Source organism: Monodelphis domestica, chromosome 5 (genome assembly GCF_027887165.1).
Source record: "Monodelphis domestica isolate mMonDom1 chromosome 5, mMonDom1.pri, whole genome shotgun sequence".
Lineage (NCBI taxonomy): Eukaryota > Metazoa > Chordata > Mammalia > Didelphimorphia > Didelphidae > Monodelphis > Monodelphis domestica.
This window is the reverse complement of record NC_077231.1, coordinates 200,924,352-200,952,319: the sequence shown is the minus strand read 5'-3', so window position 1 is coordinate 200,952,319 and position 27,968 is coordinate 200,924,352. Positions and strand designations below refer to the sequence as shown.

Below are 27,968 nucleotides of genomic sequence, written 5' to 3'. Positions count from 1 at the left end.
TCCCTAAAATAGAGTAGATAAGGATAGGGCTGAGTAGGACAGAGAGGGAAAGGGCATTTCCATATAAAATCCCTGTGCCACTCAAGTTGGCTTATGGGCCCAGGGGAGAAATGAATGGAAGCCACACACTGTGGCTCAGTGGGTAAAGGAGCGCAGAGAAATAAAAGACCCTATGGAAGGAAGAGTCAGAGCCTCTGAAACAGGCCACACTTTATTTGGGCTTGTTTGATGATTTTTTCTTTTTTACCCAAGTAGCTCCATGCTGGGCTTCTTGAAGTGTACAAAAGGCCCTCCTTGGGGCAGAGCTGTGCAACAATTAAAAATAACAGGAAAAAAAAAAAAACAGGCCCCCAGAAAGCTGGGCTTGGCAAAGTGTACAAAAACCCTCGGAGTCCAAGACCAGTCAAGGTGCTGTTATTGTTCCATCTGCATTCTTCTTCTCCACATGGTTTTTCTTTTCTTCTTTAGCTTCTCAGAGTCCTTAGCACCACAGACTAGTGGCCAACAGAGGGGCAAGGCACAGTCTTCAGGGGATTGAGGGAAGAGTTCTTGAAAAGATTGGGGAGGGGAGGCAGGGGGGGCTGTCCCAGGGTCTTAGTTATCAGTGCACTTTGGGGCAATCACACACACAATCACACACATGCACCCCCTGAATCCCCCCAGCTCAGCAAATATGTATGGGATTTCCCTGGCTCTTTCCCACTATTCCTCTGGTCCTGGTTAGGGGTGAGGAGGAGGGGGTCTCCACCCTTCTTTTTAACACCCTCTAACTCTCTCCCTTCCAAGATCACATTCTAGGATATAGACAGTGTCTTTTATCAGCAGACAAGGTTCCCCTACTCTCCCAGAGGGGTCAGTGGGAGAATCTGTTCATTTCATTCTCTTAGTCCAAGTATAGGCCTTTTCTCCAAGCCAGATGTTTCATGTATGTGGGTGTGTGTGCTTCTGCATCTGCACATGTCTGTGTTGGAAATATGTGTGTGTTGTGTGTCTGTATCTGTAGTCAGCCAGGGAGGTTGAGGGGCTGGGGGAGGCAGTTTTGGGGTTCAGGGCACATTGACCTTGAAGGGACTGCCTGGGACACTTTCATCTCCCCACTTGACAATGAGGATGTAGTCTCCCTTTTCCTTGACAGTGTAGGTGACGTTGTACACTCGGTTTCCCATGTGCTTCACATATACTTCCTCACAGGGAGTCTTGGGCCCATGCACACCCACCATCATCATGTTAGTGCCTGGATAAGAGAAGAAAAGGAAAGAGCTCACTCCCAGAACCTTCATTCTCTATCTCCTAGGCAACTCTCTAACTCTCTCCCCTCTACACCCTTTAACCCCACTCTTTCCTCCTACTCTCCCAGTATCTCCCACTCCCAGGCCTTTCTTTCCAGTCCTACCTGCTTTGCTACAGTCCACTGTGAAGGAGTTCTTCTGGCCTATGAAGGCCTTGGTCAGCCCAGGGCCCCTGGTCACCACCTTGCTAGCATCTGAGGAGAACTTGGGGATGGAGCTGTAGCTGGAACCACGGCTGGAGGATGACTTGGTCACTGTCTCCACCAGCACTGTGGAGGTTTCATGAAGACTATGGCCTCCTGACAGCCGAGGCCCTGGAAATGAGATCGGGAAAAGGATCGTGGGTGTGGAGTTGACTTAAGCCTTCAGGAGGAGAAGGGACAGATAGCCAAAGGAACTTTTTCCTTAGGAGATGCCTGAATCACAGAGCCAATGGGCTGTGCTCCTAGTTAAACCTACCCAGGGCTAGGACCTGCCTCTCCTTTTATCTATCAGACATGGGTACAAGCTATAGAGCAGTTAGAGGATGTGGAATTGGAAGGAACTTTGGTGCTCATCTAATCTCATCTTTTCCTTTAAATGATCTATTGGATTTAAAATATATATGATTTAATTATTAATATATAATATAATTTAAATATATTATTATACTACTAATATAATAATACATAGTATTAACTATTAACTTCCTTAGGGTTTTTTATTTGATACTTAAGAAATAATTTACTATCACTTCCCAATTATTGTCACCTACCCTTTCCCACTCTCCCAACAGAACTCTCTCTCTGAATGAACAAATTGGTCATGTCTGAAAATGTCTAACTCCTATTGCAGCTATAGTCCACCATCTCTTTGCCAAAGGGCAAGAGGCATACTTTATGCTCAAGCCTTCTGGAGCTCCAATTGTCTAATCCTCTCGTTTTACAGATTGGAGAAAATGCTCCATTGCCCTCCCAGGCAAATGTAGGCAAATGGCCTACTATTGCCCCATTTTCTTTTGGTGAGTACTTAAGGTTGTATCTCTAATAATGGAGATGCTTTTGCACCGTGCCATCCCTCTGGCCCAAGAAGAGCAACTCCAGTTTCTGTGGTGCCAGACTTTTGGCTGCAATATGAATCTTATTTTATATAAATCTGTATTTACATATTGCATCCCTAAGCCTCTAATAGAGCTATGCAGATAAGACCTGGTTCATGGCTTCCTAAGCACTCAAGACAGCATTACCTTACAGAAAGATTCTTGCTTTATAAAAAGCTGCAGCCGAGCAGCTCTTGAAAGCACCAGTTTTACTTGTTGAACCTAACTTGTTTGTGCATCTCAGCTTTTTGGAAGAAAAGATAGAAAATGAAAAATGCAAGGCTAGCTAAGGTTTTGCAAAAGGAAGACCAATCAGTAAGAGAAAGGGGGAGGGAATTGGTTATCTAAAGAGCAGAGCTGGAATTCTGTCTCTGCCACCTGTTACAGTGACCCTTCTGTATGGGTCTTTGCTCCCTTGTCCTTGAAATGAGGGAATTTGACTAGGTGACTTCAGAAATCCTTTCCACGTTTCTCTAAAATAGCTCAGAAGACAGTGGGCAAACAGTGAACTTTTAAAACCTGTCAATTTACAAACCATTATTCAAGAATATGTTTGCTCTATAAAGGGAGGCACACTTGTAATCTGAACAGTTAACAGATTAAATGTGGATAAATACATCTGCCAAATTGGTTTAATTCTATTCTGATTTAGGGGAAGAAATTATAAATCCAGAGACACCCAACAACAACTCCCTTGCTTCTCTAAGATCATCCTAAACCAGAGGATGACTTGAGATCCCAGGGTGGAAAAATCTCTCACCTGTAACCTTAGCCTTGAAGGGGCTGCCCACAATGTGCTGGGGGCCACCATATTTGATGGCAATGAGGTAGTTGCCTGGGGCCATAGGGGTATAGGTGACCACATGACCTTCTGGGCATTCTCGACAGTCCAGTTGCACCTTGGAGGGGCCATCAATGGTGACCGATAAGGCCCCTGAGCCTGCATTCAAGGTGTTCACAATGAACTCAGAGGATACACCTGTGGAAAGAAACAAGTGGACATGTAGAACTATCTATGGTCATGGGAAGGGGTTCTGGACTTTTCTATCATTTTCAAGCTCCTCTTCTTCTTCCCTTAAAGGGGGAATTGACTAGCCCCCAGGCTCGACTAGGGCACTTACCAGTAGTGCCTCCCTCAAGCCCAGGGCCATAGGCTGAGACCAGGCCTGGATCCCCAGCTTGGCTTTGCTCTCCAACTCGAATCTTGAAGGGACTCCCAGGGATGTGAGAACCATTGAACTTGACATCTATAGAATGGACTCCATTCTCGTGAGGGATGAAGCGGATGGTGTGCTTGTCTGTGGAGGGAAAAGGATCAGCAGATGAGTCCTCCCTACTGCCCACCTGTTCAGGGTTGTGGGGCTTGAGTGAGCTCATTTTGAGAAGATGAAGGAACAGACAAGGCAATAAGAGACAAACAAGGAAGGCCCAGAGCCCCGCTTCTCCATCTCCTGTGGAGGGAGATGCTCAACTCGTAATTCACATGGGCAGGGTTTGGAAACCCAGAGCACGGGTTAGTGGAATTGGGGGAAGAACAATGTCTCTCCTTACCACTGTCTAGCTCAGAGACATAACACTCCTCCACTGCCCCTGAGGGGGTGTGGACCCTGGCATCAATCACACCGCGGGCACCATTCAGCTGGACTGCAAAGGAAGCTGGCTGATTCACCTTCAGCCCAGTCTCCTGCAATGAAACAGAAACATAAGCGGACAAGAAAAATAAGCCAGAGACCTCCATTTCAACATTCACTGAGCCTTCCTGACACTCCAAAGGAGCCAGGACCTAGGCAGGGCCCCGGCCCTAGCATGTCTTCCTCACTTCCCTCCATTCCCCAGGCTCAACTTCCTTCTCTGCTATACCATTCCTCCCATGCTGAGCTCATTTGGGAGCTTCACATCTAGCAGCAGGGGGCTGGTTAGCCCTCTTTGCATCTGCCCTGCTATGCTCTGTACATTGGGTGCCCAAGAAAGGCTTCAGGGAGATGGTGGGGATCAGTCCATCATGGTGGGTCCCTACCTTCACATTCAGCGCTACTCCCACATTCACATAGTAAGTTAATAGGTGAACAAAGCTCTTTGTTCACCACCTATTGCGATTTGGAGTATGGGTATACTTACCCTCCTTTTATAGATGAGGAAACTGAGGTTCACAGTGGTTATATGACTTACCCAAGGTCATACCACCATGAAATATTAGAACTAGAACTTAGATCCAGGTTTTCTGTCTTCAAGTCTTTTTTTTTTAACTCTTACCTTCTGTCTTAGAATCAATACTGTGTATTGGTTCTAAATCAGAAGAGTGGTAATGGCTAGGCAATGAGGGTTATGACTTGCCCAGGGTCTTGCAGCTAGGAAATATCTGAGTCCAGATTTGAACCTAGGACTTCCCGTCTCTAGGCCTGGCTCTCAGTCCACTGAGATACCCAGCTGCCCCTCAAGTCCAGTATTCTGAACACCATACCCTCCTCTCCCTCCTTCCCTCCCCCTTACCTTCTGTCTTAGAATCAATACTCTGTATTGGTTCCAAGGCAGAAGAGTAGGAAATGTCTGAGGCCAGATTTAAACCCAGGACCAACTAACTCCAGGACTGTCTCTCAGTCCACTAAGCCACCTAGCTGCCCCCTTGACTATACATTTCTATGACAAAGTTTTTTCTTTTTCAGTTGGTGAAGGGACAAGGGAGGGAGAAAAAAAAATGAGAAACTAATAAAAGGTTTTTTAAATGATAAAAATATGCTTCTCTTTCTGCCCTCAAGAGCTTATTTAGTCTGTTGGCAAGGGATATATTTCTAGTATGGTTAAAAAAAAAAAGCACCAGAGGCAGGGTTAGACCTGAGTTCATTTGTTTAGAAAACAAAAACCGACCACCTAGGTTCAATAATCTTGCCTGCTCTTGCATAATCTAGCACAGTTGATTAGCAAATTCGTGTGGTAAACAGTAGATCCACTGAGAGAAGCATGAAGTGACAGCTAAAAGCCTGATGTTGAAGAAAGAGGCAAAACACTCTCAAAAAATGGCCAAGTGCAGGCCTCCAGGGATCCCATCAGTCTGAGCCCACTAAGGAGGAGGCAAATAGCCTATTAAGACCTCAGGCAGCATTATTCATGCTGGAGAGCAGTCCAAAAAGTGGGGTTCACTGGAAAGACCCAAGTTTCCAGGAAAAGGGAAATTATGGTCAGAATGCTCTCTTCTAGAAGGCAGGGAAGTGCCATACTCTAGAAGCTTCTATCCAAAATGGCGAAACGAAAAATTGAAGCTTGAAATGGCAATACTTGTCCCTAACTTGGGTTGACAGCTTAGTAGGTGCTGCCAAAGGTCCGAGCTGGCTGCGTAGCATACAGTTCTGTAGCACATGCTCCCCGGGGTGCCCCTGCCCCACCATCTGGAGAGCATTCATACCTGGAGGCTTGTAACGGTGAGGCGCCGGGCATCGTCGGAGAGGGAGGCCACAGGAACCACGAAGGGGCTGTCGGGGATGTGCTCATCATTGAACTTGATGGAGACCTCATAGTCACCTGGAGAAACAAAGCCCTTCTCAGGCCTGGTCTCCAGGTGAAGGCTACCCCATCACCCTTCCCACAGCCAGCCCTAGGACCATGGCACAGCCCCAGGGGCAAGGCATCGAAGACGAGCAAGCACAGGCTCCTCAGAGGAGATGGAGGGGAGCCCGAAGCAGGCTCTGAGGCAGGCGGAACCTCAGAAGCTCTCTAGTTCAAGCCCTCTCCAAGCAGGAATCCCAAGGGGTGAAGGATCCTGAGGAGAGGGAGGAAGAGGAAGGGGAGAGGGCCTGGGGTCGTGGGTAGGAACAGAGGAAGCAGTGCTCTACCTAAGAGCCACGGCTGTCTAGTATTGCCTTATTAAATTTAATGTACACTTGAACCAAACAACTCCTGGTTTGTGAAGGTTTCATTGTTTGGCTCTCCTTTGTATATTGTTTGATGATGAATGTGAAATTCACAGGGGTGTGGGCTAGCCTTGGCATTTCACTCAGAGAGCGATTCCCAGGGAAGGAAGCTCCTTGTACCAAAAAGCAAGTGGCCACCTTTTCTGCTACAGACAGTCTCAGAGAGGGGCCAAGAGCGCTGAGAAGTTTAGTGGGATGCCAAGGGGCAAGCATTCAGTGCGTTAGAGGCGGAATTTGAACTCAGGTCTTTTTGGATAGAAGACCAGCTCTCTTTCCACTATTCCATGTTGCACCTCTGATCATTCAGAGTGAAAAGAAATTCAAGAGTGATAATGATGCCAAGGGTCCAGATGTGAGAGGGACCCCACCGACCTGAGCTCTCCCCGTAAGACCTCTCCAGGCCTCTCCCCACTAGCTACCTGGCTCCTGGACGATATAGGAGACGCCGCAGGAACCATCTTTACGGTCCTCAAATGCAATCTCAGCCTTGCTGGGCCCCTCCACAGCGATAGACAGGCCTCCGGCACCTGCCTCCCGGGTCCAGATGCTGAATTCGGCTGAGGGGCAGAGGAGAGGAGAGAAGGGGGTTGACACAAATCCAAAACAGCCAAGACTGCCCCACACCCAGCCCGGCCTGGGCCAGCTAACCAGAGGCCTACTGCCGTTGCTGTCCTGAGCTAAGCCCTCCCCTGCCTGAATCCTTTACCATCCCCGACCCTGTGATCTCCCTTAACTGCTTTTCCAACCCTCTCCATCCTGGCTCCGCTTACCTGGCACTCCAGCAACGCCGCGCTCAAGTCCTGTGCCCCCAGCTCGAACCTTATGGGCACCCCCTTCACCAAGGGGCCCCACGGTGAACTGGAAGGGGCTGCCGGGAACATGCTGGCCTCGGTACTTGACCGTGACCGTGTGAGGCCCCATCTCTTTGGGCACAAAGCGCACACTGTAAGCACTATTCTCTCCCTCCAGGATCTCGGCTTCTTCCGTCTTCCCCGAAGGGCTAGTCACCTGGGCGGTCATGTCCTGAGAGCCTGCCTCGCCTGGAAAGAAGAGAGCCATGTGTGGCAAGATGACAAGTGTTCATTGATCGGCGGCCGCACCGAGAGCGGGCAGTGGCCTAGATGCAGAAGCAGGAACAAAACAGTCCCTGTTCCCAGCGGGCTCGTGCTCGGCGAAGCCCTCTGCTCTGACCCGTGTCCAGACTCGCACAGAACAGCGAAAACCCGCTTCATACCAATGCTGGGCCTCAGAACACCCTGGCCAGGGGTGACCAGCCTCCCCACAGCCCCAAACTACTGAGCAGATCCTCATCTTGCCTCCCCTCTTGCCCTGCCTAGCCCAAAGGGCTCAAATGCACCCTTCCCAACCCACTGCCAGGTCCAGGGCCAACTCTAACCATGGCCAAGTCCCAGGGGGTCTTGTGAGGCCAGGGGCCAGCTGCCTAGAGCCACTCACATCCCCCACAAAAGGACATCAGCTTTACAAATGCTTCAATCTTTCCAGAACTCCGGGAGGTAGGCACTATCGTTAACTCCATTTTGCAGATGAAGAAACTGAGGCTGAGCGTGGTTAAAGGAGTTGCTAATAAGTGTCTGAGGCGAGATTTGAATTTAGGTCTTCTTGATTTCAGGTACAGACCTTTATCTAGTGCACTACCTAACTGCCCAAATTGTCAGAGCTTTGCCTGGTATAAGATGGGAGGCTTCTCCTTGGGCCCGTCACCACTTACCTTCCTGTTGTCTGCTAATACTGCCAAAAGAGCCAAGGCGCTCTCGACCCAGGAAATCTCCAAAGACAGCAGGGAAGGGGTCTCCCCCAACTTGGGTGGACTCTTCCACCCTGACCTCTCGCTTGGTTTCCCCACCCCGAGTTTTGCTGATCTCTGTCCTCTCTGTCCGTGTATACGTATGACTACTCCTTGTGAATGTCCTGGTCAGGCGCTCCTGGGCAGAAACCATCTGGAACCAGTTTCCTGGAAGAGGAATGGGACGGTAAATGGACAGGGAGTGGAAACCAGAGAGGAAGGAGGGCAGTCATCCGCAGAACGAAAAGAAACCAGTGTCCATCTCCCACCAGACCCTATTTCTTCCCCCCACCCCAGCCTTTTTCAGTCCATACCTGGGATCTTGAGGTTGAGGTCACAGGTGCTTCCTACAGAGGCAATGGAGGCCGCCTGCCTGCGCCGAGTGATGCTCTCCTTCATCCGCCCCTCACCAGTCACCTTCACAGTGAATGGGCTCCCTAAAGAAAAGGGAGGGAGTGCTCAGACCTCTCCTCCAGGCTCTCTCAGGCTCCTCAGAGCACCCCGGCCCCCTCTCTGGCAGCCCCCAGCCTCTCCTCTCACCAGGCACATGCTTATCTGCAAACTTGATGTTGATGGTGTAGTTGCCAGGCTCAGTGGGGCAGTAGGTCACCTTGCAGGTACCATCTTCCATGTCCTCACAGTTGATGTCCACCTTGCTGGGACCTTCAATGCTCAGCCCCAGACCCCCATACCCTATGGGAAAGCAAGTGGCACGAGGGCCTTAGTGCCTGCCCCACCCCTCCTCTTCCTCAGAGGGCTTCAACTCCATGCTTAGCTTAGCTCAGGGTGGGGCCAAGTCTTGGCACACAATTATGCCCTAGGAGCACTTGCTGGTTGACTGACTGAGTGACTAGTGATTAATGAGTCTGGAAAGAGGTTAAGGTAGCCTTAAAGCTTCCCTCTAAATAGGCCTACTGACAAAGGGAGCGGTTCCCTTCCTTCAGTTTCTAGGAGTGTGCTGTACAAAACTCCTAGAAAGGCTACCTTCCCCCCAGCCCCTGGGGGGGACACAGGCCTAGGACAAGTTACTCTCTCCCTCAAAGGACCCCAAGAAGAGAAATCCCAAACCTCCCTGCAGAGGTTGTGTGTGACTCATAACAACCCCTCCACATGTTTCAACTTCATATCAATTCTATAAGACAGTCCAAATAGTAATTTCAGGTGAGAAAACTTGAGCTGAGAAAGATTCAGGCCAGGACTGAACTGGGGACAAGGAAAATCACGGGGCTGAGACCCAACTGGCTCAAGGATATATACCTGCGTTTCTTGTATCCACAATGAATTCTGCCACCTGGAAGGTGTGGCCCTCTGACAGTCCTTTGCCCCACACCCGAACCTTGCTGGCATCACCGATCTCAGAAGGCCCCACGAGAATCTTGAAGGGGCTGTTGGTGACATGCTTCCCACTCTTTCGGACACTCACTACGTGCTCACCCACCTCCTTGGGGGTGAACGAGATACCTGTAGTGCACACAGAGACATGGCCGTCAGGGACTATACCTTTTGGCATTGCTGCAAAGGCTTCCCACCCACTTCAGGTCCCAGACATGAAAGGATAGGAAGCCCCAAGTTCTTCCCCAAGCCTGGAAAGAACAGGGTGAAGCTTCTTTAAGCTCCCTCCTGGGTGCATCCCTTGAGAGTCTGGTCGTGCCAGCTGCCTTCCCCCCTCACCGATGTGCCGGTTCGGAAGCCTCTTGAGCAGACAGGGCTCCTCATTGCCTGAGGGAGCCCGGATGCTGGCAGTCAGCAGGCTCAGGTCACTCTCTGTGATCTTCAGTGACACATCCGTGGACGTGCCCACATTCAGCTGTGAAGTCCGCATTGAGTCATCGCCTGGGCAGAAGGGGGAGGAAACAAAAGAGGTCAGAACTGAGATCCTGGGCCGTAGTGGTGGAACCTCTTCCTCCCATCCAATCCTCCTTCAAAATCACTTCTCAGAGTCCACTCCCTTCAAGAAGCCTCCCCTGATTATCTCCCATTTGATCTTGGTCATTTATAGTCAAGGTTTATTATATTATGGAAAGATTTAGGTATAATATAGTAGAATGTAACATAGCTGAATTCATACAACATATTTAATATGAAATTTTGTTAGTTGGGTCATTTGTGGAATACGAAATGCTAGAGTTTCAATTCACTGCCTGGAGAAACAACAGGGAAGAGAGTGCTTGTCCTAGTCTGAAGAGACTTGGGTTCTAATCTCACCTCAGAAGCAAGTGTGTGTGAAAGAAGGTAGTATGACATGAGCCTGGAAAGGTAAATTGCAGCCGAATACGTTGGGCCTTCAATACAAAATTCAGGAGTTTATACTTTATCCTACTGGACAAAAGGGAACCCACTAGGGAAGTGGCATGGCCAGAATCACTCAGTAAGATGATGATTTTAGCAGCTCTATAGAGAATGGATTAGATTAGGGAGATCCTGGGGGAAGATGGACTAATCTGAGGACTATTGCGGAACTAAGGGCTTGAACAAGAATGGTGGCATTGAGTGGAGAAGAGAAGGTAGACATCGAAATGGAATCTTATGGTAATGAATTCTGGAAGTTTACTACCTGCTTTCAGTTACTCTAAAATGATTTTTTCCAAACTTCAAGAGGATGTTTCCCTTAAATTCTCCTGTTCTGGGCTTACTAACCAAGCAGATTTTGTTGGTATATTGCCTTTAAAAGCATTCTTTTGTCATTCCACATGTGCATAGGCTGTGGCTCCCCAGAAAGGGGGCCATAAAGATCCCTAAGGCCGATGACCTAGCCTTATACTCATCCCATCCTCTTCCACATCAACGACAGGGCTTGGTGTTGGTGGATGGACATTCAACAAGTACTATTGAATGGCTAATCACTGGGGGTACAGAAAAACAAATGGTACCTGTGATCTTGGCAGTGAAGGGACTCCCAGGGATGTGCTTGTCATCAAAACGGACTATGATGCTATAGTCCCCGGGAGCAGTAGGGAGGTAAGATACCGTACAGGTGCCATCTTTATTGTCTTTACAGGTGATCTCTGCCTTAGACGGGCCCTCCACAGCAAGAGACAGGCCCCCTAGGAGAGGGTTGGAGGAACAGATGTTAGAGATGACCAGGGTTCATGCTGTTTGAAACTCTCCCTCACACCCCATTCCACCCCCAAATTTCATCTCATCCATTCACTTACCTTCCCCAGCATCCTTGGTGACAATTGTGAAGGTGGCTGGCTTGTTGACCATGCCGTGGCTCAAGCCTGGCCCATAGGCACTTACATGGCGGCTATTGATGGCATCAACATAGAACTGCAGGGGGCTCCCTGGGGGAAGGAAAAGAGACCACAGGATTAAGGTACAGATTAAGGGAATCCTAGAGCTACTCTAACTCCTTCCATCAATCCTTCCAACTTCTCAGATGACAACTACATATTTAAAATTGCCTCCAGTTTCCTCCACTTCTAAGCATCTTAACCCTCCTACCCCTTCATTATCCAACTCTAGAACTTTCCCCAGTTCCCCTTCCAATTGTCTCCTTGTCCCCAACTCTATTGATCTCCAAACATTGTTAAACCATTTATAATTGTATTTGGTGATTCCCCAACAGCCTTAAATACTTTTTGACTCTGCCTCGACTCACCCCACCCAGATCTCAGCACTTTCCTCCAATCAACTTACCGGGGATGTGATTGCCGTCGTATTTGATCCCCATCTCATGGAGTCCCTTCTCACTGGGCGCATACCTCACTGTGATGGTGCCGTCCTTATTATCTGTGATATTGGGCCTTGCAGTCTTCCCTGAGGGCATCCGCACCTCACCTGGAAAGCCAGGGCACAGTCAGGATCACAGAGATGCAGACACATGCCACTTTCACCCTACCAATCTTTTGCCTGTTCTCCACCCCATCCCCATCCCATTATTTTCCAAGGCAGCAAAATCTTTTTCCACTCTGGTGCCTCAGGAGAGTCTAGGTCACTCCCTTTCCTTTTTACTCCTAATAGGGTTGGTTGCTTCCCTGCCTACGGAAGAGGACTTGGTCATTTTATTCTACTAGCCCTGGGAGTCTGCTTAAGATCAAGAAGCAGTCCTAGTATATGTAGAAGAAAGCAGCCTGTACTGGTCATCAGAAGGCCTGGACTGTAGTTCTGGATCTGCCACTAACTAGCTATGTTGCCTCTGTAAAGGGAGGGGGTTGGCCTAAGATAATCTGAATAATTCTGTGGCACTGAGAAAGATGGTACCTGTGATCTCCCCCTTCTGGACTGTGAATGGGATAACCAAGTTGAAGGGTCTCAACATGGACTCCATGGGCTCTGCTGGGACCACCGGTTCATCTGTGGCCTTGAGGAAGAAAGAAGGAAGGCAAGATTAGCCACGACAGGTCAAGAAAAGTGGAAGTCCCACTCCGCACCCCAAATGAAAGCCAGAAGGAGAAGAGGAAGAAAGAAAAGTAAAGTTAATGGTAGGAGGCGGCTCAGCAGAAGAGAATGCAGGAGCTGCAAGAGAAGGGGGAGAAGAAAAAAGGATAGGACGCGGCTTGTCAGGCTCAGAGACGAGTCCCCTTCTCCCACACAAGGCTTCTGGCTCAGACCCCTAAAAAAACCCACATCATCATCCACACATCCTATGCAGACCCTGTCTTTTGGCAGGGAGGACCCTAACTCTGAAGCTAGACCCTGAAGGCTGAGAATAAGGAAGAAGGGAGAGGAAAGGGAAGATGGAGACCCCTCTGCTAGAGCAGGTACCCAATGGGTGGGGTAGCTACTGGGCCGGTGTGTAGGGAAGGGCTGGTGCAGCTGTAGGGTGTCACACGGCTCCTCCACATGGGGAATGGGGTCACACGCCTGAGGAAGCAAGACACGGAATAACATGGAGTTACAGAGGATCAGCACAGGATGATAACACAGTGCTTGGTATACAGAGGATATTGAACAAGTTAATAAGCACTCCCTTAGGGAGAATATCAGACCACCCGGATCAACACAGTCTTAAAAGCTGGCATGCTACCAGGCTGAGCCTTGGGAATGCCACTGAGCTCCAGTGCCCTCGCCCAAGGACGGGTCACCGCTGTCCTGCCACCGCCTCTAGGGGGGACCGGCCAGAGCGCAGGGGCAGGGCCGACTTGGGTCCTTTCGTTGGATGCCCCCAGCTTGATAAGAACAGCTAAATTCTCATCAAAGTCCAGTTTGGAACGGATACCCGGGAACAGTGCTGAAATCCGAAGCATTCTGTTGGACTGTGATAAAGGTCTGCTGGGTATACAGGGCTGTGTCTGGCCCGGAGGAGACCCCCTAATCTGTGGTCCAGGAAGGCACTTTAGAACAGTTTCACCCTATACTACTACATAGCATGCATTATATTGTGAAGATGGGATTAACTCTCCCCTGCCCATTTCTAGATTAAAATTAAATTAAATTAAAATTTAATTTTAACCACTAAAGGTGATCAAATCTTAAAAGATATAAGATATGATATTATTTCAGATTACACATCATATGTCATGCATGATATCTGTCCTATCCCAGCCTGCCTCTAGCAGTGCCTACTTCCCAGACCCAGTCTCTGTCCCCCATCTGCCCTGGGGCACTTACCAGAACGTGGAAGGGACTGTTGGGGATGTGCTCTCCTCCAAAGCGGATGGTGATGACGTACTTGCCCGGCTCAGGGGCCGTATAGTAGATGTCGAAGGTGCCGTCGTGGTTTTCTACGACATCCACATCCAGTTCTGCCCCATCTGGGGTAGACACCGTGCACGTCACCTTGCCCTTTCCTGCTGCCTTGGCATCCACCGTGATCACCGTCTCTTCGCCGATCTGGATTCGGGGGCCCAGACATGCACCTGCGGGGATGGGGGAATGACGGGGCATGGTGAGGAGCTGTGGCCCTCTGCGCAGAACAAGGGAGGGCATTGCATGAGGGCAAAGGAGGGCCTTTTCAGGAAGGAGAGAGAGAGATGATGGAGAAGTGGGATGGCTATTGGGAAAGCCAATGAGTTCTCACAAGTCACAGCTCAGCCACAGGACAAAGTACCTATTTTTATAGGATCATATGGCTTTTGTATTGGAAAGGATCTTCATTATTCTCAAAGGAGGGATAATGAGGCCCAGAGAGGTGCCCTGAGCCCTGGGGCTAGACCCCCACCCCTTCCCCTTGTTCCCTCCGGTCCAAGCCCTCACATAGAAAGGACAGGAACAACACTCACCAAGGCCATGACCACCGATGGACACTGGAAAGAGAGAAGAGTGAGAGACTGGTATAGACTGGGCATGAGCAATATTCGAGGGAAGGGCCGTGGGGGGGACAAGGGGCAAGGAGAGGAGGAGAGCTCTGACCCCTGTTTCCCCCAGTGCCATATCCCTGCTGTGTGTGGCAAGGAGAAGAAGCAGCCCCACTGGAGTGGCAGATGGAGAGGGCTTGAGGACATGCGTGTGTCTCTGTGTGGTGGGTGGATGGAGGATGACAAGGGAGAGCGGAAGGGATCAAACAGGGCTGCTCACCAGTGACAAGGCACTTGCTGGCATCTCCAGTTGGCAAAGCATGGATTCGGAAGGGCGAGTAGGGGATCTCATCACCCCCGTACTTGATGGTGATGGTGTATCGGCCACTCATATCTGGCAGGTAGGACACGGTGTATGTGCCGTCTCCATTGTCCCGGATATTTGCCTTCTTAGGTTTGCCCTCAGGGTCCTGGGGCGGACATGGAAGGAGAAGCTATCAGTGCCGAGTCCAGAGCTTACATCAGGGCGCCTTGCTCCAAACTTGGGAAATGGCACGTCCCCCTGGACGAGGAGAGGCCCTTACCAGAATCTGGACCGTAAGCAGCCCCTCTCCGGCATCTCTGGCATCGATGGTGAACTCCACTGGAAGGCTGGCTGGGATGCCCGAAGCATTGAGCCCGGGACCACTTGCGCGTACCTTGCTGGCATCGTGAGCTGGCAGCACCTTGATCTTGAAGGGGCTGGGAGGTAAAAGGAAGGCGGCATGGACAGTTATGCCAGGGACTCTCCTCCCATCTCCTCCTCTTTCAAGGCTGGCTCCCTACTCTCCTCTCATAGAGGTTGAGAGTGGGGTGACTGAAACAGAGACCACTGCCAGCAAAGGGCCAGGAGATGGGGAGGAGCTAAGGGAGGACCAATAGTTGCTCCTAGGTTCGGCAGGCCCCTTCCCCAACCCCCCTACATGGGATCAGCAGTGTAGAACAGAGGTTGATCCTCCAAGATGTGACCTTCTGAAGCCTCCCCTTTCTTCCACCTCCTCTTATGTGAGTTTTTGCTTTTGCAGCACTTGCCCCACCCCCAAATGGCTAACCTTATGTGGTGGGGACTCTTCCTGGCTTACCTGCGTGGCACCTCTTGGTCAGCATACTTGACAGCCACAGTGTATGGCCCATCGGTGGCTGGAGTATAGTTCACAGTGTGGGTGCCGTCTCCCTTGTCTCGCACCTCTACTGGTTCAGCCACTCCTGGGGGAAGGGGAAGAGAGCAGAAGGAATCAGAAAGGGTCTCTTAGGCCTCTAAGAAGATCCCGACACTGACTATTATCCCCTGACCCCTCTTACTCTCTTGGGCTCCCCTCCATACCTGTGGGTCCCACCACTGCCACTTGCAATGGGGCTCGTCCAGCTTGACTGCAATCTACAGTGAAGGTCTGGGGGACTCTGGCTCTGACACCAGCTCCCAGCCCAGGGCCCGAACACTTCACCTTTCCAGGATCCACCACATCCTTCACCGGCACTCGGAACGGGCTCCCTAGAAGAAGAAAAAGGGATTAGTCTCCCAGGGAAGGACCAGAAATCTAATCCTGTCTCCTTCCCCTTCCCCATCACTGTCACTAGTGACCAAACATTATACAACATCATTATTAACAAACTAAGATACAAATGTGTCCCAGTGGGGGGAAAAGGTTGCAGGGCATAGGGATAATTTCCGATAATCAGGAATCATACCACCCAAGCCGTTCAGGGAGGCTCTTTGTTGTTTTTGTTCAGCCATCTCATTGTGCCTGCCTCTTCATGAGCCGATTTGGGGTTTTGTTGGCAGAGATACTGGACTGTTTGCCATTCCCTTCTCTAGTTCATTTTACAGATGAGGAAACTGAGGCAAACAGGATTAAGTGACTTGCCCAGGGTCACCCAGCTAGGAAGTATCTGGGGCTGGATCAGCACTCAATTCACGGAGCCAGCCTAGCCACCTCAGGGAGGCTAACAAGCAAACAAAGGCTACGGGGACATTTTCTGAAATCCATAATTTAAAACTTTGTTCGGTGATGATAATGGCCCGAACAAAGAAATTCTGCCCTCTTCCTAACTGACCTAGTAAGACCCTCATAAGCACGTCCGCATAACTGGATCTTTCAATGAGGGGGCTCTGCAGTGACCGCCGGGGAGAGCTCAGACGCCGGTCATTTCTGGCCCCTCCGTAGATATCCCCGCTCCCCCGCTGCCTCTGGCTCTCGTCTGCCTATCTAGGCTCTCCCTTTCTTTCCCTGCCTTTGCCGGGGTCCTGCGTCCATCACGGCCCCCTCCCCGTGCCGTGCCTGGGATAGGTCGCCCTCCGAAGGTGATGTTCACGTCGTAGTCTCCAGGGGTGAAAGGGATGTACTCCACACTGCAGCTGCCGTCCTTGTTGTCCTTGCAGGACATCTTTGCCTCAGAGGGACCCTCGATAGCCAGGCCCAGGCCCCCAGTGCCGGCTCCCCTGCAGAACAGCCTCCATTAGCTCAGCCACGGCGAGATCAGGGAGGGGAGGGAGAGCCCAGAGGGGAGAGGGGAGATCCGGCTCCTTCTCAGGCTTACGTCTGGGGTTCCCCTCGGACTCGGACCCCGACAAGGGCGGGGATTTCACGAGATAGGGGTGAGAAATCATTTTAGAAATTTCCCAGGGGCAAGGATCGAGGGAGGCAGAGATATAGCCAGCCCCTTCTTCATGGATTCACTGCTCTAGAACTAGAAGGGACCTTAGGGGGCTTCCATTAGCAGCCCTCTCGTTTTACAGATGAGGAAACTGAGGCTATGGGAATTAAAGTGACTTGTCCAGAGTCACAAAGATAGCAGTCATCAGAGGTGCACTATGAACCCAGATCCTCTGACTCTCCAACTCTTGCTGGACTTGCTAACCCCAGAGGAAAAGGAAGATGTATGGAGGAGGGCAGGGCAGGGCTACGCTTGTACCTTGTCTCTACCGTGAAGCGGTTAGCTTTGTTGACCAGGCCTCCCTCCAGGCCAGGCCCATAGGCCCGAACCCGGGAAGGGTCACAGCCTTCAGTCACGCCGACTCGGAATGGACTCTTGGGAACAGCCACGTCGTCATATAACACCTCTACCAAGTGGATGCCTGAGGATGACAACCCCACCGCGGGCATCATAAAGGCTGCAGGGCTTGGGCAGGGGGTGGGTGGGGAAGCCCTTGACCCCCTTCCCCAACGAAGGCCCTGGGTGCAGGCAGCCACCCCCTCCTCCAGGGCTCGCGGCATTATGACTTCAGAGCCACCTGCCCCCCCATCCCCGTGGCCCTTACCCTCCTCGTAGGCCGTGTACTGCACCCGGTAGGTGCCATCCCCATTGTCTGTCACGTAGGTGTCTGTCTTAGCTCCGGAGGGATTAAGCACGCGGGCTGTCACGTGGTTGCCGCCCGTAGCAGTCAGGGATCGAGCATCCACTGTGAACTCTGTGGTCACTTCTCGGAGAACACCTGGGCACCAGGACAGAGGAGCGGGCTGACAAGGTCGGCCTTCGCAGGACTGCTCGGTCAAGCCTGGCCTTTCCTTGACCAGAGCCCCATCCAGAAGTCTTTTCCTTTGCTTTCTCTGCAGCTCCAGCCCCAGTCGTATCTTTCTGAACCAAGCCCTGGCTGGCTCACATTGGTACCACTCTGTATGCCTTTCCTTGTGGCCTCCATTCCTCTAGACTCCAGGGCACTGTCCTGGTCACCTTCCACTCTGTAACACTCCTCACCCTGAGCTGCTGGGACAGCTTCTTCCACTCTCATGCCTCAGCAATTGCCCCCAACATCTCCACACTCCTAGAATCTTTGGACTACCTCTACCATATTTTTCTCCATTTTGTGAACTTTAGCTAAAATCCAGGGAACCGTGCAAAAATCTGAGGCTAAACTAAAGAAAATTATGCAAAAAGCTGAAGCTAAAATACAGGAAATTATGCAAAAATCTGAAGCTAAAGTACAGAAAAACATAAAAAAATCTGAAGATAAAACACAGGAAAACATAAAAAAAATTTGAGGCTAAAATACAGGAGAACATACAAACCCAATTGGATAATTTAAAATGCTTCTTACAGGATCAATTGGCCAATACCCATCCCACAAAAAAACAGGTCTGAACCTGACAAACCTGTTTCTGAATATCTAAATGAGGAAATTCCCTTCCCCAAAATGGAGATGGAAAACACCTTCCCTATAGCTCAGCTAACAGACTGGTTCTCTCATGGCCTGCAAATCTTGGCTGAACTTAATCCCCAAGACCCAAACTTCTGAAATCCCAGTTTCTCTGGTTCCTTCTCCTACCCCCAAAATCAACAATTCCCCTCCTTCTCACTCTTCCAATTCCCTTCATCCATCCCCATAATTTTCTGGTCCTTCAGCTCTTCCACCTCCCCTCATCTCCTCAGGCTCCTCCAGCTTCTTACTTTCCTCTTTTCTAGCTTCCCTAATCTCTATCCCCCCATTTACCTTCTCCTGTCTTCCCAGGTTCTTTTTCTACACTCAACTGCCCCTGCTTCTCCTAGCTCCCCATATTCTCACTCACCATGGGGCTCCACACCAGGGCCGGAGACCTTGATGCCGCTCGTATCAACCGCGGGCTGGACGTGGACCCGGGAAGGGAATTTGGGCACGGGGTGTCCTCCATATTTGATGGTAATGGTGTAGGTGCCGGGGAAAGCAGGCTTATAGGTGATGTGGTAGGTGCCATCGGCATTGTTGTGGATCAGCACCTCGGCTTTAACTCCGGCATCGGACAAGATCTCAATGGTCAGCTCAGCCTCTCCTGCTTCTGAGCAGTCCACCGTGAAGGTGGCCGCCTCACCGGCCTTCCCTCGCTCGAGCCCTGGGCCACTAGCCCGAACCTTGCTAGGATCAAAGACCGGTCGGATATCCGCCTTGAAGGGTGAGCCGGGAATGTGAGCCTCAGCAAAGAGGATGTTGATGGTGTACTCGCCCGGCTCTGTGGGCAGGTAGCTCACTGCACAAGAGCCATCTCCGTTATCTTGGCATTCGATCTTGGCCTCGCAGGGACCCTCCACTGTCAGCCCCAGGCCCCCTGTTCCTGCACCCTTGGTGTCGATGGAAAATGGTGCTGGTGTACCCACCAAGCCGCCCTTGAGTCCGGGACCGTAGGCGCACACCTGGGGAAGAAGAAGGGACGGAAGATGCCCGAGGTAGGACAGCTTCTTCTGGACCATCCCCAGGCAGTCTAATTGGCTCGTTCTAGGACCTCATGTGCCTTGTTTTGTGTTCTTAGGCTTGTTTTCCCCATGAGACCACAAAATCCTTGAAGGCAAAAGGTTTGTCTTTCCTTTCTCGGCATCCCCAGAGTGTCTACTCCTGTGTCTTCTTATAATGGCCAGTAAGCCTTTAATAGCATTTCTAGAGCATGAAGGTTTGCAAAGCACTGAATACCTGTCATCTCATTTGATTCTCACCACACTGGGAGGGAGGTGCTATTATAGTCCCCGTTTTTACAGATGAGGCAACTGAGGCTGGGAGGTTAAATGATTCGCCCAGAGTCACATAGCTAGTAACTGCAGATTTGAATTTGAGTTCAAATCCTTCCTGATTTAGAACCAAATTCAGTTGTTTTTCAGTTGTGCCTCACTCTTCATAACCCCATTTTGGTTTTCTTGGCAAAGACCATTTCCTTCTCCAGCTCATTTTGCAGATGAGGAAACTGAGGCCAACTGATTAAGTGACTTTCTCCGGGTCACACAGCTAGCGAGTGCCTGAGGCTGGACTTAAACGCAGGTCTTCCTGACTCCTAGCCCAGCATTCTACCTACGTTCTATCACCTAGCTTCTCTTAGAATTAACAGGCCAAGGCAGAGTAGCCACCGGCCAAGGACAATGCCAAGAGCATCCTTGGTTCAGGGACCAACTGGACGTGGTGACTCTCCTGGGGGAGTTGTTTCTTCCCACCAAGGCCCCATCCTTCTTCAGTGCATTATTCCTCAAGGGCTGAGGGGGCTCTCAGAGCCTGCATCTAGAATCAGCACTCACACCACTGATCACTTCTCCAGTATATCAGCCAGTCTTGACTGTGAGACGCGTGCCCTTTACTTTGTTTCTACCCCTAGATTTAAGAAAACACAACTCTTCCTTTCTGTCTTAGAATCGATATTAAGGATTGGTTCTAAGGCAGAAGAGTGGCAAGAGCTAGGCAACTGGGGTTAAGTCACTTGCCCAATGGTCACACAACTAGGAAGTCTCTGAGACCAGATTTGAACCCAGGACCTCCCATCTCCAAGCCTGGTGTTCTATCCATTGATCTACCTCCCTCTCCCCACTCCCCAGTTTTGCCACCTCCCCCATTGCATCCTGGCTATGCCCGGCTTACCTTGGAGGGATCAGGGGGCAAGACACCCTCAACAGCAAAGGGGCTGCCAGGCACTGGGTGTCCGTCATAGGTGATGTCCACCTTGTAGGGCCCCTCCTCGGGTGGCATGTATCGGACAGCCTGCGCCTCAGCTCCACCTCCTGGCTCCAGCTTGCAGGGGATGGGCCGGCGGGAAGGTGAAGTCATCCGTACATCTAACTGTCCCTGGCCACCTGCACCCCGAGTGCTCACCGAGAATGCCTGCTCCTGTCCCACGGCCACCTCTGTGCCACAGAAAGGAGAGCAAGAGGGAGAGGGCAAGGGCCGGTGATGAGTGGGAGGGAAAGCAGGGACGCCAGCTCCTTCCAAGTCCTGCCCCTCCTCACTCAACAGCAGCCCCCACCCACACAGTGCACAGTATTGCTTCCCCCCCTCCACACTTACTGCTATTAAGGCCTTGAACTTTGACCTTGCTGAGGTCCAGAGGGGGTGCCACATTCACCACGAAGGGGCTTTTAGGGACGGGATCCCCGCCGTAGGTCACGGTAACTGCCATGTTACCCTGATCAATGAAACGGGAAGTTATAGCAGGCAATGGCCCCAGGGAGCAGTCTAGCCACCTTTTCCCTTTTCCCCCTTTGAAAGAGGAGGAGATGATGAATCCAAAGTCATCGTTACTGAGGAAAGGGAGGCAGACTTGGAGATGACGGGGAGGGAAGAGTTAAGGGGGGACCAAATGGTCTTAAGAGGCCCTGGGTGGATTGTGGAAGCTATTATGGTGGTCAAGGCAGGGATGTGGGTGGGAAGGGGAGAGACACAGAAGGGAATTTACCTGCTGGACGGCTGTGTATTTGACCGTGTAGGAATAGTCATGGTTGTCGATGATCTCAAAATCCCGGACAGCCTCCCCCTTCGCTGCTCCGGCAAAGTGAACATCCAGCTTGGCCTTCCCGGCACCCTTGGTCAGCACCGTAAAGTGTGTCGGCTTCCCAACCTCCACACCTGGGAACCCAAGGGACAGGGGAAGAAGGAAGAGTAAGCAAAGTCCAGGAACCCACGGGGCTGTGCAGGCCCAGTTTTTCCTCCCACGATGGTGGAGTTGGAAGGTGGCCTTCCAGCCCTCACCAGGTCCCTAACTGCAGCTCAGGAAGGCACTTACCAGTGCGGCTGAGCCCAGGACCTTCGGCTCGGACCTTGCTTGCATCGTGGGACGGGTCCACTTTGATGTGGAAGGGGCTGGCTGGGATTTCCTGGGTTTGGGAAGGATAAAGGAACAAGTTAGAACAATATAGTAGCTTCCCAGCCAAACACTCCCAGATACCTGAGCCCTGGGACATGGGGTCCTAAGCACAGGGCCAGTGGCAGCCTGAAGAGGGGACCGACCCACAGATGTCCCACCAGCTCAGCTGGCTCCTTACCAAGCAGTGAAAGGGAAAAGAGACTCTCTGATGAGGGGAAACTAAGGCAGCAGAGGGAGACAAAATAGGTGAGGGGACATATCAAAGGCACCCAGGAATCCTCAAGCCTACCCTAGAACTTAGGGCACTATCTACGTTCCCCTCCTTTCCATGTTTCCCATCCCTTAAGGATATATGCCTGGGGAGAAAAAATCTTTTAAAGTGTTTTCCTCAATTTTAAGAGGTTGGGGATTATGGGAGAAAAGGAGCCTCCTTGACTAGGAAAGGAAAAGTACCTGGTTAGCAAACAGCACCATGATGGTGTAGTGGCCAGCCCCAGGGGGGGTGTACTTGACAGTGAAGGTATCGTTGTCGTTCTTTATGATATCAAAATCGATGTCAGCTTCCGCAGGACCCACCACACCGGGAGCACACTTAATGCCGATGCTCACATCCCCTGGGGGTAAAGAGGCTTGTGAAGAGCTAGTGGCCACAGAGGGCACAAGCAAAGCCCCGTCCCACTATGGCTCTGTCCCCTGCATTCTGAATTTAGTAAACACCAAATAAATACACATTTCTACATATGTAGTAGAAGAGGAAAAAGAGGGGTGCTTTTCTTCATCTACAGAGGTACAGAGGGAGTGCAGGCCTACTGCTCTGTCCATTGTGCTGCCTGGCGGTCCCCACCTAGGTTCTCTTTACTCAATCTCCACCTCCTGCCCTACCACCCACACATCCTGGGTCTCACCATCTCTCAGCCCAGCCTCCACTCTCATACCTTGTCCAGCTTCGCTGCAGTCCACAGTAAAGTAGGTTGGTTCATTAGCCTTGAGGCCAGTCTTCTCCACTCCTGGGCCGTACACTCTCACCTTCTCAGGGTGACTGCCCTCCCCGACATTTACCTGCAAAATAACAAGGTCCAGGATGAAGGGCCCCCATACCTATTCCCTTCGGAAGAAGACAGAGGGCTCCCCTACCCCGGGCTCCCAGACGAATTTCAGTCTTTCCCCAAAGTTCTTATTGTAGGGGAAGAAGCAGTATGTCTGGGGGGCACCCAGGATCTGCTCTCTTTGGCACCAAGAGAGTCCATGTCAAGGGCACAGGCCACCAGGAAGGAGAGGGAATCGCATGGATTCTGGATGGGAATTAGGAAGACATACCCGGAAGGGACTCTTGGGAACATTGACCCCTCCCCAGGTGACAATGATGGTGTGCTTGATGGGCTTGGTGGGCACATAGGAGCACCGGAAAGTGCCATCTCCATTGGGAACCACCTTGATATCAATGGGGCACCCTTCGGCATCCTGTGAAGAGAAGCAGATGTATGCCACAGGGTCTAAGTTCCAGAAGAACCTCGGACCTCAGCCCCTGATCTCTTGCTCATATCAGAGCAGCCCCTGAAATATCCCCATCATTCAACCACCCCATTCCTGAGGGCATGGCATAGGCACCAGTTCTTAGTGTCAGCATGAGCACGAGCAAAGGAATATGGGGAGAGTGAGGAGGCGTGGGCTAGGTGCCTAGCTTTGACCCTGCCTAGATGTGAGCCTTTGGGGGAGTGATTTCTCTTTTACAGTCCCTGCTAGCCCTAAGACGAACATTAATAATAATAGCTAGCCTCCATACAGCATTTTAAGATTTGCAAAGCACTTTAAATATGTTACCTCATGTGTTCCTCAACACAACCTAGTGAGGTAGTTGCTATTCTTATTACCATTTTCCAGATGAGAAAACTGAGGCAAACAGAAGTTAAGTGACTTGCCCAGCTAGCAAGCTGCCTGTGGGAAGATTTTAATTTAGGTCTGTCTTCCTAACTCTGGGTCCAGCACTCCATTCATCGTGTCCTCTGGCTATCGAATCATTTTGGAGCCCCAGAGCTTCTTGTCTTTGAGCTGGGGTCCTCTCTCTTTTCAAGCCTTCCTACAACCTCCAGAAGGGATCCAGGACAATGGCCCTACCTGGGCATAGAGCTTGAGGTCACCCTTGCCAGCGGCTCGGGCATCAATGGTGAACTCTGCTGGTTTGTCCACGATGCAGCCTGTGGGTTCCAGCCCCGGCCCAAAGGCTTTCACCTGTAGTAGGTCGAGGGACAAGAGAAAGGCGGGTGTTGGTGTGGAAGACCGGCCTCACTGGTGGAAGGCTGAGCACAGATCTACGGAGCCAGTACCTTGTCTGGGAAACAGTCTGGCGGGGCGGGCTGAATGTGGGCAATGAAGGGGGAATCACGGATATCTTCGTCATCACAGATGACGTGGACGGCGTACTCTCCTGGCTCTGTAGGCCAGTAGCGCACGTCACAGGAGCCATCGCCCTTGTCATCACATTCAATCTTGGCCTGTGATGGGCCCTCGATGGAGAACCCTAAGTAGCATAGAGGGAGACACAGACAAAAAGTGTGACCCCAAGACATCCCTGGGCCTGGCCGGATGACAGCCAGCGTGCCCATCTCCATTCCCCCATCACTCACTGGGCATCTTCGGACTCTCCCTGGTCACTTACCCAGTGTGCCCACCTCTGTGCCGATGGCCTCTACCACAAAGTCAGCTGACTTGCCCACTTGGCCTGTCTCTAGGCCAGGGCCCCAGGCCCGAACCTTCTGTACTCCAGCCTCAGGACTCACTTGTACCTCGAAGGGGCTGGGAAGAAGGAAGGAAGGAAGGAGGGGAGGGAGGGAGGAAGGAAAGAAGGGAGGGAGGGAGGAAGGAAGGAAGGAAGGGAGGAAGGGAGGAAGGAAGGAAGGGAGGAAGGGAGGAAGGAAGGAAGGAAGGAAGGGAGGAAGGAAGGAAGGAAGGAGGGGAGGGAGGGAGGAAGGAAAGAAGGGAGGGAGGGAGGGAGGGAGGAAGGGAGGAAGGAAGGAAGTAAGGAAGGAAGGAAGGAAGGAAGGAAGGAAGGAAGGAAGGGAGGAAGGAAGGAAGGGAGGAAGGAAGGAAGGGAGGAAGGGAGGAAGGAAGGAAGGAAGGAAGGAAGGAAGGGAGGAAGGAAGGGAGGAAGGAAGGAAGGAAGGAAGGAAGGAAGGAAGGAAGGAAGGGAGGAAGGAAGGAAGGAAGGAAGGAAGGAAGGAAGGAAGGAAGGAAGGAAGGGAGGAAGGAAGGAAGGAAGGAAGGAAGGAAGGAAGGAAGGGAGGAAGGGACTTTTGTTAAGATAAGAAAAAACTATTCTCCTGAACTTCCCCTTTCCCTTATGCCCATTTTGCCCCAAACACACCCAACTTTCTTATATTCCCTACTAGACAGAATAAGAAAGTTAATCTATTTATGTGAGAAGTCTAGGAAGGGTAAAGATCCATTTCAAGGCCCCAGGAAGGAAAATTTTTGTTTGTGGAATGCCCACAAACAGAAGGAATTCCAGAGTCAGAGGGTAAGCCCATCCCCTTCTCTTCCTTTGTACAAAACAAACCAAGTTTGGAAAATGTCTAACAAGCCAATCCTAGGTTTAGGACCTAGTAGTCTCAGCTCCTAGCCCTGGGGCTTCATCCTAGGATTTCAGGAGCCAATATTGCACAGCAAAGGGGATCCCTATCCTAACTTTAATCATTGTTGGGACACAGAAGGGATGGCACTTCTTACCTGCGTGGGATGGCATAGCCACCCCATGTGATGGTGACCACATATTTTCCAGGTACTGCGGGATAGTATTCACATTCAAACATGCCATCACCTGCCTCTCGAACTTTCACTGGCTCCTCCGTGCCCTCTGTGGGGAGGCAGACAGTGCTGTAAGGTTCTCTGTGCTCCCCACAAATTGGAGGAGAAAGATTCTAGGGACTAGCCTTAGAAAGAGAAAATCCCTGGGTCCCACTAGGACATATCAGAAGAAGACACTGCTCTTATTTGGAGAAATTATAAATGATAATCATGCTGGATTATATTTCTTTAGTGTTATTATGACTTTTCAAAGTTATTTCCCACATTTTCTCAGGTTTTGAACCCTGTGAATTGGTAGAGCTGGTTGTCATATTCTAGAAGAAGGGGCAGCATGGCCCATATTTGCCCCCCTCTGAAGGGCTCAGGGTAAAATGCTAGTACTTACTTGGCCCTTTCACGGTGACTTTGAGCTCTCCACTGCCTGCACCCTTGGTGAACACCTTGAAATCAGCGACCTCCTTGACTCGGACACCCTTGGGCTGGAGGCCCCGGCCCGCTGCCCGGCAGGCGTTGGGATTGCAAGCTGTGGAGGGATGGGGCAGGGTGGTAACTGAGGAGGGGCCAGGCAGAAGGCTTCTTCACTTGGGCAACACGATCCCTGTCCCAGCCCTCAGTGGCATGCAATCTGATCATGCTTGCCTTTCGAGGGGCACCTGGACCTTGGATCCACATGCAGACCTTTCAGATCCTCACTGGCCATTTGTGCATCTTCTGCCCTGACATGCAGTCCCATACATCTCCCTCAGGACCCACCCCCACCTACCCTCACCCTGGGGCAGCCTGTTTGCTCAAACAGTGGCTAAAGCACAAAGCAGGACATGATGTCCTGTAATGGATCATAGGTGCCACTGAACCCTGAGCAACATTCTTCAGTGACACCAATACTTAGAACCAGTAGGATTGGCAACAAGACAAAGAAAACCATTGGGCAGAGCACTTTGCCTATCCAGAGTCCCTCCCCAAAGACTCTTTACTTATCTCAAGGTCCCTTCTAGTCCCTAAACAGCAAAGTATGCCACAAAATATAGGCAACACCACAGAATACAGGCATTAATGAGGGACCCTGGTCCTGCCATGGAGCACTGGCACTGGCAAGGTACCCTCATCCTGTTACAGATCACAGACCTGTCACAGAACACAGGCACTAGTGAGGAATCCTGGTCTTGCCACAGAGCACAGGCACTGGCAAGGAACCCTAGTCCTGCCACAGAGCACAGGCACTGGCAAGGAATCCTGGTCCTGCCACAGAGCACAGGCACTGGCAAGGAACCCTAGTCCTGCCACAGAGCACAGGCACTGGCAAGGAATCCTGGTCCTGCCACAGAGCACAGGCACTGGCAAGGAATCCTGGTCCTGCCACAGAGCACAGGCACTGGCAAGGAATCCTGGTCCTGCCACAGAGCACAGGCACTGGCAAGGTACCTGGCAGAGCATAGGCACTGGCGAGGGACCCTGGTCTTGCCACAGAGCACAGGCACTGGCAAGGTATCCTGGTCTTGCCACAGAGCACAGGCACTGGCAAGGGACCCTGGTCTTGCCACAGAGCACAGGCACTGGCAAGGTACCTGGCAGAGCACAGGCACTGGCAAGGGACCCTGGTCCTTCCCCAGAGCACAGGCACTGGCAAGGTATCCTGGTCTTGTCACAGAGCACAGGCACTGGCAAGGGACCCTGGTCTTGTCACAGAGCACAGGCACTGGCAAGGGACCCTGGTCCTGCCACAGAGCACAGGCACTGGCAAGGGACCCTGGTCCTGCCCCAGAGCACAGGCACTGGCAAGGGACCCTGGTCTTGTCACAGAGCACAGGCACTGGCAAGGGACCCTGGTCCTGCCCCAGAGCACAGGCACTGGCAAGGGACCCTGGTCTTGTCACAGAGCACAGGCACTGGCAAGGGACCCTGGTCCTGCCACAGAGCACAGGCACTGGCAAGGAACCCTGGTCCTTCCCCAGAGCACAGGCACTGGCAAGGAACCCTGGTCCTTCCCCAGAGCACAGGCACTGGCGAGGGACCCTGGTCCTGCCACAGAGCACAGGCACTGGCGAGGGACCCTGGTCCTGCCCCAGAGCACAGGTATTGGCAAAGAATCCTGATTCTGTCATAGAATACACAGTATAGCATAGAACCCAGACAATGACACAGAATTCAGGTCTTGTCATGGAATACCAGGGTAAGAAGAGAGTCCCATTAAGCTCGGGCCATGCCAAGGAATGTAGGGAGTACCAGGCAGCTGTGGCCGTGCCGTGGCATGGCCGGCTACGTCCCGCCTCTGAACTAGCTGGATAGTACTAACGTGGTGGTACTTTCTTGGCCTGGGAGATGATGGGGATGGAAGGGGTGACCGGCA

General features: G+C 51.5%; 1 protein-coding gene across 3 annotated transcripts in view; it reads right to left on the bottom strand.

Moving 5' to 3' along the window:
- Window positions 1-175: 175 nt before the first annotated feature.
- Window positions 176-27,968, bottom strand: part of FLNC (filamin C) — a 38,896-nt gene continuing 11,103 nt past the window's right edge. Inside the window, exons 1-41 of one of the 3 annotated variants that reach the window (XM_056799680.1) lie at window positions 26,747-26,891; window positions 26,007-26,144; window positions 25,544-25,670; window positions 24,477-24,613; window positions 24,145-24,338; window positions 23,936-24,049; window positions 23,138-23,281; window positions 22,756-22,879; window positions 22,274-22,434; window positions 21,740-21,830; window positions 21,413-21,582; window positions 21,025-21,142; window positions 20,602-20,864; window positions 18,800-19,397; window positions 17,554-17,727; window positions 17,208-17,370; window positions 16,574-16,734; window positions 15,619-15,786; window positions 15,377-15,500; window positions 14,840-14,996; window positions 14,536-14,725; window positions 14,241-14,264; window positions 13,630-13,877; window positions 12,784-12,882; window positions 12,280-12,379; window positions 11,716-11,856; window positions 11,232-11,360; window positions 10,947-11,120; window positions 9,748-9,909; window positions 9,334-9,537; window positions 8,617-8,769; window positions 8,391-8,513; window positions 8,002-8,244; window positions 7,043-7,312; window positions 6,692-6,829; window positions 5,768-5,883; window positions 3,919-4,051; window positions 3,489-3,665; window positions 3,128-3,346; window positions 1,394-1,603; window positions 176-1,234 (exon numbers count right to left, since the gene is read on the bottom strand). In XM_056799680.1, the coding sequence (XP_056655658.1) occupies window positions 1,047-1,234; window positions 1,394-1,603; window positions 3,128-3,346; window positions 3,489-3,665; window positions 3,919-4,051; window positions 5,768-5,883; window positions 6,692-6,829; window positions 7,043-7,312; window positions 8,002-8,244; window positions 8,391-8,513; window positions 8,617-8,769; window positions 9,334-9,537; window positions 9,748-9,909; window positions 10,947-11,120; window positions 11,232-11,360; window positions 11,716-11,856; window positions 12,280-12,379; window positions 12,784-12,882; window positions 13,630-13,877; window positions 14,241-14,264; window positions 14,536-14,725; window positions 14,840-14,996; window positions 15,377-15,500; window positions 15,619-15,786; window positions 16,574-16,734; window positions 17,208-17,370; window positions 17,554-17,727; window positions 18,800-19,397; window positions 20,602-20,864; window positions 21,025-21,142; window positions 21,413-21,582; window positions 21,740-21,830; window positions 22,274-22,434; window positions 22,756-22,879; window positions 23,138-23,281; window positions 23,936-24,049; window positions 24,145-24,338; window positions 24,477-24,613; window positions 25,544-25,626 (6,585 nt within the window). In that variant the 5' untranslated portion in view covers window positions 25,627-25,670; window positions 26,007-26,144; window positions 26,747-26,891 and the 3' untranslated portion in view covers window positions 176-1,046. Of the gene's footprint in view, window positions 1,235-1,393; window positions 1,604-3,127; window positions 3,347-3,488; window positions 3,666-3,918; window positions 4,052-5,767; window positions 5,884-6,691; window positions 6,830-7,042; window positions 7,313-8,001; window positions 8,245-8,390; window positions 8,514-8,616; window positions 8,770-9,333; window positions 9,538-9,747; window positions 9,910-10,946; window positions 11,121-11,231; window positions 11,361-11,715; window positions 11,857-12,279; window positions 12,380-12,783; window positions 12,883-13,629; window positions 13,878-14,240; window positions 14,265-14,535; window positions 14,726-14,839; window positions 14,997-15,376; window positions 15,501-15,618; window positions 15,787-16,573; window positions 16,735-17,207; window positions 17,371-17,553; window positions 17,728-18,799; window positions 19,398-20,601; window positions 20,865-21,024; window positions 21,143-21,412; window positions 21,583-21,739; window positions 21,831-22,273; window positions 22,435-22,755; window positions 22,880-23,137; window positions 23,282-23,935; window positions 24,050-24,144; window positions 24,339-24,476; window positions 24,614-25,543; window positions 25,671-26,006; window positions 26,145-26,746; window positions 26,892-27,968 lie in introns of those variants that run through there. The other 2 variants (XM_056799678.1, XM_056799679.1) reach the window with 2 other exon arrangements.